Below are 12,184 nucleotides of genomic sequence, written 5' to 3' on the forward strand. Positions count from 1 at the left end.
CTAATTCTCAGTTTGAGTATGTGTGAGCTGTGAAGTTATATATTTTAAGGTGACTTTCTTTTGCTGAGAGTGAAGCCCACAGGGCAAAAGGAAGGTTGGCTGCCCAAAAAAAGACATGGAACAGCACAAATGAGGAGGAGATGAAGGCAGGAACCACCTGGAATGAAATCAACAAAACGTTCCAGAACAGAGTTTTCTGGAGATGCAGGTCTGAGGCCCTTTGCTCCACTAGGAGCTGAAAGGAATAAGCCAAGTAAGTCAAGTTGCCTTGAAACATCAATAAAGAGAATGAATAAATAGTTTGACTTTAGAACTGCAGGCTTGTTAATGGCGCTTGACCTCCGATCAACTGTTACCTCATCCTGATGTCTGCCAGTGGTCCAGATCACTCACTGCCTTGCCGTAAAGTAAATGAACTTAGGAGCACAAATAGAGCCATTGACATAATAGGTCAGAGTTCAAGACATTCAGCCAATCACAGATTTTACGTATATTATTCTCTTACCTTGAACAGATAAATTGACCAAAATGTTTGCACCTAAAAAGGAGATGTGTTTACTGACAATTGTTACACGGTAGTTATAAAACACGTATTGCACAAATATTCTCAGGTACTTCTCTTTCCTCTCTACTGATGTCCATCTTAGTTCAGTTGACATTAGTATTTTTTCATTTTCAAATTTGTATTCCTCAAGTCCTTGGCTTGGTGATGTAATCACTAACATTGTTCCAAACTATTCCCCCTTTCACCCAAGTTTCCCATCCTAATTCCTCTTGGCCCACCCTCTACATCTGCATATCTGCTCTGATTGGGCATGTGCCATACTTTAGCATTTCTATTGGCCAATGCCAAGACTTTTGCTCTGTCATTGGCCAATCATTGCTGAGAGAGCCCTTTGGCCTGCTTTGTGTCTGTTAAGCAGCAGGGGCAGGAGATTGGAGGAGGAGGGAGGGACTAAACATGAGGGGAGAGAAAGAGAGGGAAGAGGGACAGAAAGACGGGGCAAGAAATTGTGAGAAAGAGCGAGAGGGAGGGACTGAACCATAGAATCGAGAGAGAGGAGGGAGTAGGGGGAGCCTCATTCAGAGCAGCTAGTGTGAGGAGCGGAGCTGACCTAATGTGGGAAAGTAAACAGTATTTCCAGTCTATTTTGCCGGAGCCCTAGGAGCTCTTAAAGCAGACATACAGAGGAATGAGTGAGGAACCTGCCAGTATATAAGCAGAATGTTCATGGGAGGTAACCAGGATTAAAGAGTCCACAGGGAGTAACCGAAGCTTGTTGGAGGAAATACTACCGAGGACAAGAAGGTGAGAGGTGTATTCTTTATTGTATTCTACTATAAACACTCTCCCTCTTTTTTGTTTCACTTCTCTGCATGTTCACCAAGACAGGAGCTTTGTTGAAGGGGCCATGGAGGGAGTGGGGGTGGGTGGGTGTGTTGTTTTGTGCTCTCAGTCCCTGGGTCCGACAGCTTGTAGCTTGGGGCAGCGGAGTTACAGAGGAGGAAAGGAGAGCAGAGGCAATACCCAAAGCCGGGTGGCCTCTTTGTTGAATACACTCTTTCACAGACGATTACACCAGGACTAACCTTCAGAGAGGGCTGTGTCAGGGGCTTGGCTACCCATATTATCAAGGGAAAGACCATGAGGCACTCTGGTCCAGAGACATACACCATCTATTCGGAGGATCTATACATTGATTCCAGGCAGAACTGGGCCAGAGATACTCCACTGCAGTATATACATTACTCTACCCCCTCCATAGCCCCAGGCTGAAACAGGAGTCCTCTATCCAGCCCTAGTCTTGGGGCTCCTTCCTGGAGTACAATAGCCCCTCCCTGAATGAATTTCACGCTGCCTCATCCCCACAGAGGAGAAAGGAATGGGGAGAGGGGGACCTCTGATCTGCATTTTGGAAAGATGTAGTGTTTCGCTTTAGTCGGATGTCCCAGCATTCCCTGAGTCAGACTGTTAAACTTTTGTTCGACAATCAAGTTCCATGAATTAATAGTCCAAGCATGTCTGGCCTGGAGCTTAAACCACAAAGATTCTCCTATGAATGGGAGCCCACTCGCCTTTTCCTCTCACGCCGTAGCAAATCCACAGCTGAGGCCTTCCCACTCCCGGAAGCCCTAGGGGAATGAGTACAGACCGTTATGGATGAAGACCGTCATGAAAATAAAATAACCGTCATAACCGCTTAAAACATTATTGGAACGGATGGCTGACTGAAGACGGGACGGTCGGGCATTTGTGCCCGTTTCTGCGGTAATGTGAAACTTTATTGCTCCTTGCTAAAACAAGCAAGGTGTTGTAGCGAATAATTCTTGTAGGCAACGGCCCCTCCCTGCAGCAGCAGCACACATAGAAATAGAATATATTTCAATGGCAGCATATGCAGTCAGGAGCAGAGGGGGGAAAAAAAGTTTTAACAGTGAGCGCGGTCATTTGGCTGACCAATAAGTCATCCAAAATTCCATGACCATCACAGCCCTACCATCTCTCTGTTTGTACTGTGTCACATCCTTCATGCTTGCTGTAACTGTGCTGTAAGTTGCATTCATACATTAATAGCAAAGTCAAATCCATACGACTGCATCAAAGAGACAGCTCAACCTCCCTCTGTATTGTAACAGCTAACAATTCTGTATACTGATACTGAACAACAACCCTGGCTGGCCAAGACTGAACAATAGGGAAGTATCAACAATGAACATGTACACAAAGCTTCAAACCGAGCTTTCATTGGCCCAAGAAAAGATCATTCAGATGCGCCATTGACAGAGATCACAATAGAGAGGGTGGGAACAGGACACCCAGGTCAGTGAACCTGCTGTCACACAGTGACGCTTTGGTCATTCTGACACCCAACCGTAACCCTAGATGGGAATGTTTGATTATTAAGGACTTATTAAGGACCATACACCTAGAATGTTTGATCTTGGTTAAACTCCACGTGCTTTTAAAATCAAATAAAATTTTATTTGTCACATACACCGTTTACAACAGGAATAAAAGGTGCATTGAAATGCTTACATGCTAGCTCCCTCAACATTATAGTCCATTATCAATATCAATAAAAATAAAAATGATAATAAAAAATAGGTCATTAGAGGAAGGTAGTATGCATAGTAATAAAACTGCTATGTACACAACAGGATGTACAATATGCATTTATGAATGTGCTATGTCAACTATGACTGCGTTACAAATATAAAGTGGATTTATACTACAATTACATTGTTATTACGGAAGTGACTTACCTACGGTGTTTGGACTTAGGTATGTACAGTGACAAGAAAAAGTATGTGAACCCTTTGAAATTATCTAGATTTCTGCATAAATTGGTTATAAAATTTGATCTGATCTTCATCTAAGTCACAACAACAGACAAACACAGTCTGCTTAAACTAATAACACACAAATTATTGTATTTTTCTTGTTTATATTGAATACATCATTTAAACATTCACAGTGTAGGTTGGGAAAATTATGTGAACCCCTAGGCTAATGATTTCTCCAAAAGCTAATTGGAGTCAGGAGTCAGCTAACCTGGAGTCCAATCAATGAGACGAGATTGGAGATGCTGGTTAGAGCTGCCCTGCCGTATAAAAAACACTCACAAAATTTGAGTTTGCTATTCACAAGAAGCATTGCCTGATGTGAAGCATGCCTCGAACAAAAGAGATCTCAGAAGACCCAAGATTTAGAATTGTTGACTTGCATAAAGCTGGAAAGGGTTACAAAAGTATGTCTAAAAGCCTTGATGTTCATCAGTCCACGGTAAGACAAATTGTCTATAAATGGAAAAAGTTCAGCACTGTTGCTACTCTTCCTAGGAGTGGCCATCCTGCAAAGATGACTGCATGAGCACAGCACAGCATGCTCAATGAGGTTAAGAAGAATCCTAGAGGGTCAGCTAAAGAGTTACAGAAAACTCTGGAACATGCTAACATCTCTGTTGACGAGTCTATGATACGTAAAACACTAAACAAGAATGGTGTTCATGCGAGGACACCATGGAAGAAGCCACTGCTGTCAAAAAAAAAACGAACTCCACGTCTGAAGTTTGCAAAAAAAACATCTGGACAGATCTGTGGACAGATGAAACTATAGTTGAGTTGCTTGGAAGGAACACAACACTATGTGTGGAGGAAAAAAGGCACCAACATCAAAACTTCATCCCAACTGTAAAGTATGGTGGAAGGAGCATCATGGTTTCGGGCTGCTTTGCTGCCTCAGGGCCTGGACAGCATGCTATCATGGACGAAAAAATGAATTCCTAAGTTTATCAAGACATTTTTCAGGAGAATGTAAGGCTATCTGTCCGCCAATTGAAGCTCAACAGAAGTTGGGTGATGCAACAGGACAACGACCCAAAACACAAAAGTAAATCAACAACAGAATGGCTTCAACAGAAGAAAGTATGCCTTATGGAGTGGCCCAGTCAGAGTCCTGACCTCAACTGATTGAGATGCTGTTGCATGACCTCAAGAGAGCAGTTCATACCAGACATCCCAAGAATACTGCTGAACTGAAACAGTTTTGTAAAAAGGAATGGTCCAAAATTCCTCCTGACCGTTGTGCTGGTCTGATCCGCAACTACAGAAAACGTTTGGTTGTTGCTGCCAGAGGGTCAACCAGTTATTAAATCCAAGGGTTCACATACTTTTAACACCCTGCACTGTGAATGTTTACATGGTGTGTTCAATAAAGACATGAAGATGTATAATTGTTTGTGTGTTATTAGTTTAAGCAGACTGTGTTTGTCTATTGTTGTGACCTAGATGAATATCAGATCAAATTTTATGACCAATTTATGCAGAAATACAGGTATTTCCAAAGGGTTCACATACTTTTTCTTGCCACTGTATAGTCAGTACAGTCAGTGGTCAGAGCCCAGATGGAGAAACAGTGGAGATCAGTAACACTCACTGTGACCTTGAGTAGTGTGACTACCATCACAGACTACCATCGCACACAGTGGGCACAGTAACAGCTTCTGTAGTGGAGGGCAACTGAAGGCCAATGTGGCTCTTGTATGAATAATGTATACCTGCATGTCTGAACAGTGCAAACCATGGCAGTGCATATGAAAGCAGCGCATCATGAATGTTTCACTATGCTGACCAAACAGTCTATGATGCTGACACATATTTGTTCTCAATGTTCAGTAATCAGTACACTATAACACAGCTTTCTGTACTGTAGCTTACAATTGAGCTTACATCAGGAGAAAAACAAACTGAGTTCTGGTTTATGATTAATTCTACTCTGAGTTAAATCTGACAGTCAGATAATCTAACAAGTCCCTACGCTCAATGTTTGGCAGGAGTTAGTTGGGGAATCAAGGAGGAGGCATACATCCATTAGTATGTGTTAGAAACACTCCCACTCATGGAGCTCTGTTTTTGACAGATAAAGGATGACAGACACAGTCAATCTGGTCAGAAGCAGTTTTCTTGTGTCTAAATGGGTTGTCTCACATCCCTATCTCTTGACAAGACAATTTCCTTTGGGATCTTGATATTCAGAAAAAGGAGGAAGAACTTCTTTGGACTGATATGTTCCATTCCATCTCCTGTCTAGTAGAGAGTGGAAGTTTGGAAACCAGTCAAACCACCCTCCATAAAACCAAGGAAGACCATAGATAAAAGAAGGCTGTTTTAGCTGCCTTCTGTAAGAATTCCGTTGCTGTTTATTCAGTCTATACTCTTCACCAGCTGCGGCTCTGTTCTATTGTCCATTGATGCACCCTGACTCCCTCTCCTTGTCTAACCAATGACTGCCCCGGCCTGGGCCTTATGTGTGCAGCCAGCACTGGACTCAAGTCTTTGTTGGTGAAATTGCACATTCAGTTCAGCAGATCTCTCCCAACTCATGTTCGAATTCAAACATCTCTATGAATCCAGCTTGCAGTTGCATACTCTATACTCCCAAACATTGAATCATTTGGAAATATGTGCCTTCCTCCTGTCTGTAATTTCACCATCTGCTTCTGCATCCAGCAGTGGACAGGGAGTGTTTTGGAAGTCAAGGTCCAACCATACCCCAAAGACCTCCTTGGCGCCTCTGCATCTTCTCCAAACATTACCACACAACGGCTGGGCTGAACTCTTTATTTGCGTTAGGGTGTGTTTGGTTGTGAATGTTTCATTTTAATTCTGCAAGGTACTGTATCTAATTTTCTCAAGAATGCCTTTAGGACAGAACTAGTTCAAGCTTTGTTTCCTCTTATCCTACTCTCTTTTGACAGGCAGTCTAAAAGATTTTTCACTTCGAGTTTGGTTTTTAAATTTATGTTGTACAAAAGTATTTCAACAAAAGGAGGGGGTTTCCTGAGTTTGAAGAGGCTATACATTCATGTACATACTACCTTAATTGGCCCGACCAACCAGTGCTCCCGCACATTGGCTAACCTGGCTATCTTGTGTCCCGCCACCCATCCCCGGCCAACCCCTCTTTTACGCTACTGCTACTCTCTGTTCATCATATATGCATAGTCACTTTAACCATATCTACATGTACATACTACCTCAATCAGCCCGACTAACTGGTGTCTGTATGTAGCCTCGCTACTTTTATAGCCTCACTACTGTTTAAAGCCTTGCTACTGTTATTTTTCACTGTCTTTTTACTGTTGTTTTTATTTCTTTACTTACCTGTTGTTCACCTAATACCTTTTTTGCACTATTGGTTAGAGCCTGTAAGTAAGCATTTCACTCTAAGGTCACCTGTTGTATTCGGCGCACTTGACAAATAAACTTTGATTTGATTAGTCAGGCAGCAAACGATTTTCTGCTGGCAATATCAAGTGCATTTTTTATGCAAAAAGTGACATCAGCTCATTCATTTTCGTTGTGCAATTGTATTGTGTCAGAGTATTTAATACATATTGCTCAATGTCAAAGAACTTAGGGGATGCTCCGCTCGAAAGATCATATCAATTACACCAACAGAACTTATTATGAAAGATTATTTTGCCAATCCTGCTTTTCCTTCTCTGGAAAAACCCCTGGTGATTTTTCCATTATACATGGCGGTAGACTACTAAAGTATTTAACTCGAAGGGAGGAGCAGTTCTCATTGATTCTATCCCACAGATCCTCCATTATACTGAGCAGAGCATGGCTCTGACATATTACATACAGCACAGCATAGTCATGACCCTTTGACCTGTGATCTAACTCCCAGACAGTCCAGCAGTTCAGTGACCAATGCAGAAACAATGCTTTCTGAGAGTGAGCAGAGGTTTTCCCCTACAAAAGGCTCATTGTTTATTAGAGCAGTAAGTGGGCCGGCTGGAGAAACTGTGTTTGTGGTACAGCGAAGAGGATCGAGGCCGTGGTCGGCTGGGTCCACACATGACTAGAATTGCACCGACCGAGTGAGGATATGGTCTTAGTATTACCCCTGAAGAAAAGTGACTGCAATTCTCAAACCTGGCCTACTTTGCCACTCATGTTTAATACGTCTCAAATTAAGACTAGAAAAGTATCCCTGTGTAGTAGTTTCAAGCCATCACCATGCCAACAACATTACAGTACCTCACTCCCTATAACTGACCTAATTTCCCGATAGAACTGTCAGAAGAGGGTTGAGTCAGACTTTGTATTCAGTGGAGGATTTGGGATGAAAATGAATTGTGCAATGATCTCCAAATGGGCCAGCTCCAAACTCTTTTGCCGCCCATGGTCGGGTCCACCCCACTTTACCCTATGCTGTCATTCCCCAAGGGGGCGTGCAAACAGGCCTATCAGGGTTAGGAATGTTCCTGCAGAGGAAACAGTTCAGCACTAATTGAAATGTAAAGCAGATGCTGCACTATGAGACTTCACCAGAACTCCAGGACTCAGGAGTGGTGCTCTGCTACGGATACAGAGCCGCCCTCTACATGTAGGGAACCCCCCCCCCCCCCCCCCCCTCCCCAGTTATGAGGTTGAGGTATTTAGGACAGACACGTTGTATGTAGTAAGAGGAATACCCTATTAAAATGACAAAAATAACCTGTATGGGCTCATCACCATCAGGGTATAGATATCTCCATTAATCTTCAGGTAAGCCCTGTCAGACTGTTTAATTATGCTAACAGCCTTTCTCAGCAATTTTGTCCTGCTTTTATACTGGAACTGTAATCCCCTCTCTGTTGCATGTCTCTTCCTTTGTGGTTCTGGAAGCAGCCATAATTCTGCCATGCTTAAAGGATTGGAATTTTTCACAGTACTGAGAAAGCAAACTAGTCAAAACAACCTGTTGCTAGTGACCCACATTCAGTAATGTAGGTAATACAGCGTAGTGTTCACAACAACTCAACTCTGACCAGACTTAACTATTGTGTTTTTTCTTTACATCAGATGATCCAGTGAAAGGATTTAGTGACCTGTGAAACCAGGAATAGACTGTTTCCTCACAAAATATCTTGCAGTTGTCTAAATGTTATTTTGTATTACAATACATTTCTATGTAAACAGTATGAGCCTAATGTTTCCAACCTGGCGTAACATAGTAAATGTAAATCTGGGACACTCAAATTAGTATGTATTCATTTGTGGATGCCCATCATCCATTTCTTATGATATGTTACAAATTACAATTTGTTGTGGCTAATGTTAGCTAGGTGGCTATGTGGCTAATGTTAGCTAGGTGGCTAAAGTTAGCAAGGCTAGGGGTTAAGGTTAAGGTTAGTGTTAAGGTTAGGGTTTGGAGTTAGGTTAAAGGGTTAAGGTTAGTGTAAGGGTCAGCTATCATGCTAAGTGGTTGCAAAGTAGCTAAAAGTAATAAGTAGTTGCACAGTTCCAAATTAGCTTAAATGCTAAAGTTGTCCGTGATGAAATTCAAACACACAACCTTCGGGTTGCTAGACATTCGTGTTATACACCTACCCATCCACCCCAACCAACCACCCTACTTTCATTTTTGCCTTAAATTGCCTTCTGTCCTATGTAACCATACAAAATGTAACATATTATACTCATTTCAGTGTCCCAGATTAACGTTTGCTGTTATGTCTAGTCTATGAGATCAGGCTGATGTTTCACACCATTGTTTTTTCTGGAATTTAGATTGGAATGAAGCTTAAACCAGTGGTGGAAATAGTACCCAATTGTCATACTTGAGTAAGGGGAAAGGGAAAGGAGGATACCTAGTCAGTTGTACAACTGAAGGCATTCAACTGAAATGTGTCTTCCGCATTTAACCTAAAGATAATGACTTAAGTAACAGTAAAATACTACTTGACGAAAAATCTAAAAGTATTTGGTTTTAAATATACGGTACTTAAGTATCAAAAGTAAAAATATAAATCAATTCAAATTCCTTATATTAAGCAAACCAGACGGCACCATTTATTTTTATTTTTACGGATCGCCAGGGGCACACTCCAACACCCAGACATAATTTACAAATGTAGCATGTGTGTGTAGTGAGTCCATTTTCCTGTCCTGCTAAATTCAAAATGTAACGGGTACTTTTGGTTGTCAGGGGAAATGTAAAAAGTACATCATTTTCTTTAGGAATGTAGTGAAGTAAAAGTAAAAGTTGTCAAAAATATACATATAAAGTACAGATAATCAAATAACTACTTAAGTAGTACTTGAAATAATTTTGACTTAAGTACTTTACATCACTGGCTAAAACAAACTAAAACAATTTTGTAATAGGGGGAATTGGAACCCATTCCAACATGATTCCACCTTTAAGTTTCACCCTGATAGTTCCCAGCAGCCAGCACCCACACACAGATTAGAGTCTTAGTACTGTGTAAAGTTTAAACAACGATTAGTCATTGAAAAAGAGCACAAAGTAAATAAGCTTTACCAAAATAATTGATCATGTATTTGAAAAGGAAGTTCCACTTGAAGTGTCTTAAAACCTTTGTATTTTCATGGTGGTTACATAGATACGTTAGTACACTTTATTAGTACCTACAACTTTTATACCTTTTTGTAGTTTGTGTATTTATACATTTAACTATTTATATGTGTTTGCTTTGTAAACAAAATCTCCAATCAGTTTCAAAATTGTAGCAAATTTTGTGAAGTCAAGTGCATGTCAGTTTTTGTCAGACAAAGAACATTATTTCTGTTTTTTCTTCTTCAAAATGTGTACTATCCCTTTGTCTCTGTTCTCTGTTCCAGAGCTTATGTCCACTGTGAATTATCTGCAGCAACAGAGGGAGGAAGAGGAGGAGGAAGATGAAGAGCAAGGCGAGAAGTTTGAGTTTGATGACAGTGCTGATGAGGAGAAAGACCCAGTGGAAGCCATGCAAACGGCAAACGAGTCATCTATGGAGGCCACAAGCCAACCACAGGACAATGCAGTAACAACACCCCTTGCACACTCACAACACCTCAATGCAATGCCCCCTGCTGGTCAGGAGGACAATCCCTCCCAGGGACAAGACTCCACGGCCTCTTCAGGTAAAGTGTTTTTTCTATTACAACACATTGTGAGTGACTCTTCTCCACTGGTCTCATAAGGTGCTGTCAGTTCTTAAAGAGATTTCATAATATCTTCAGACAGACAGTCATAAAGAGAGCCGGGTTCTAATTGGATAAGGAGCAGTGAAACTCTGGTTGATATCAGTATGCTGTTGACTACCTGACTGAGTCATGTTGCCAAACAAGCTCTGTTAATTACACTCCTTGCTAAAGAGGGAGATTTAAATCTATGTGAACTTCTGTCGGACAAAAGGAAGCGATTAGTGCTTAATTAAAATACTTTTCACGAAGCCTACACGTTGTAATCCGTTAAGTGGGTTGTGGTGCATTTCTCCACTGCACTGGGGAATTCTGGGGTTGATGATGCTGTACGGTGGAAGCCTGTTACCCAGCGGATGGTGGAGGAGACAGGCGTCTGGCTGGGACTTTGCCCTCCCAGGTAAGATGAGAGGGCTCACATTGTCTCTGGATAAATTAAATAATAGTTTGGATAGGAATATCTTCCATAAAAGCTGATTTGCACACAGGACCTATATAGCGCTAATAATACAATTCCTGTGGTCTGTTTTCATCAGCGATTGTCTTCTTGGAGACACAGGACTGACCGCTCTATTCATAAAACAAGGTCAATTAAGATGAAGTAAAGGGGAAATAAGATATACTTTTGTATAGTTTTGCTCATATTGAGACCTATCTGGATGTTTTCCAAACTTTTGAACTGTCCTTCCCATATGGTACATGTTGTACAAGTTATAGTAACAAACACAAGCATGACGTTACATTAAAAAAAAAGATGTCTAATGTCTCCCGCTTCATTTCTCCCCACAGATGTTCCAGTTAGCAACCCACCCAGGCGGTAAGAGACTCTCTGCTTTCTATCTGCATTCCATCTTCAGGGGTTGTGTGGTTTGGCCTCATAGGAGGAAACATCTGTCTTCATTAAGTTATCAATATACTGTATTAGCATGACCCAAAATCATAAACATCTCTATGGTGTGTCAAAGTAAAAAGGTATAGGACTGATATGTTTGGAAAAGGAAATCAAAGGAGATGGCAAATCTGTGACAGAGGCTATGTTGGGAAGAAAACTCTTCCATGTCTAACATGGTGAATCAGTAGCCTAACAGGTACTCTGTAGTCTGCAGGTTATAGCAGTTTGCAGTGGAAAAAGTTGTATATGAGTTAGGGGGTTCACTAGAATGTACATTAGAAACATGTTATCAACCAGTGTACTGTATCAACCTTTTAATTTGGGGTCCCCTGTCTTGGTAGGGGCCACTGGTCCTGGTTAGGTCCCAGCGTGATGGTGTGCTAGGAAGTGTGTTGGGAAACGTGTGCTGATAGGAGAGCCAGGGCCTGTCGTTCCTGTGGGCTTTCCTGTGCTGAAAAGCGGGGTGTATGTGAGTGACTGGGATAGTGTGTATCTGTGGGTCTGTGTGTGTGTGTGTATGTTTGAACAGGGTTGGATTGTGAGAGAAGGGACTGTGGTTTCTGCGATTTCTCCTCTGGAAGATTTCTGCTGAGTACACTGTTTCACTGTGGGTCAATATTCTCCCTTTCCTAGTGGAGCTATCAATAGCTTTGTGTCAGCACGTTTGCTCTGTGTGTCTGTTTCAGTTCAAATTCAGATATTTTTGCATCGCAAAGAATACTTTGTAATAGAAACATGGTTGTAGAACATGCATAACATGTCTACAGGTCTATTATACTCAGGAAAGCAGTGGTATTGTGTGTGTGCGTGCGC

General features: G+C 41.6%; 1 protein-coding gene across 3 annotated transcripts in view; it reads left to right on the plus strand.

Moving 5' to 3' along the window:
* The first annotated feature begins 989 nt into the window (after positions 1–989).
* The window catches only part of arhgef10la (Rho guanine nucleotide exchange factor 10 like a), a 128,698-nt gene continuing 117,503 nt past the window's right edge, over positions 990–12,184 (plus strand). For all 3 annotated transcript variants that reach the window (XM_014133567.3, XM_014133570.3, XM_014133569.3), the window contains exons 1-3: positions 990–1,309; positions 10,138–10,419; positions 11,269–11,296. In XM_014133567.3, coding sequence (XP_013989042.2) covers positions 10,143–10,419; positions 11,269–11,296 — 305 coding nt within the window. In that variant the 5' untranslated portion in view covers positions 990–1,309; positions 10,138–10,142. The remainder of the gene's footprint in view (positions 1,310–10,137; positions 10,420–11,268; positions 11,297–12,184) is intronic.

This window comes from Salmo salar, chromosome 12, assembly GCF_965601325.2.
Source record: "Salmo salar chromosome 12, fSalSal1, whole genome shotgun sequence".
NCBI lineage: Eukaryota > Metazoa > Chordata > Actinopteri > Salmoniformes > Salmonidae > Salmo > Salmo salar.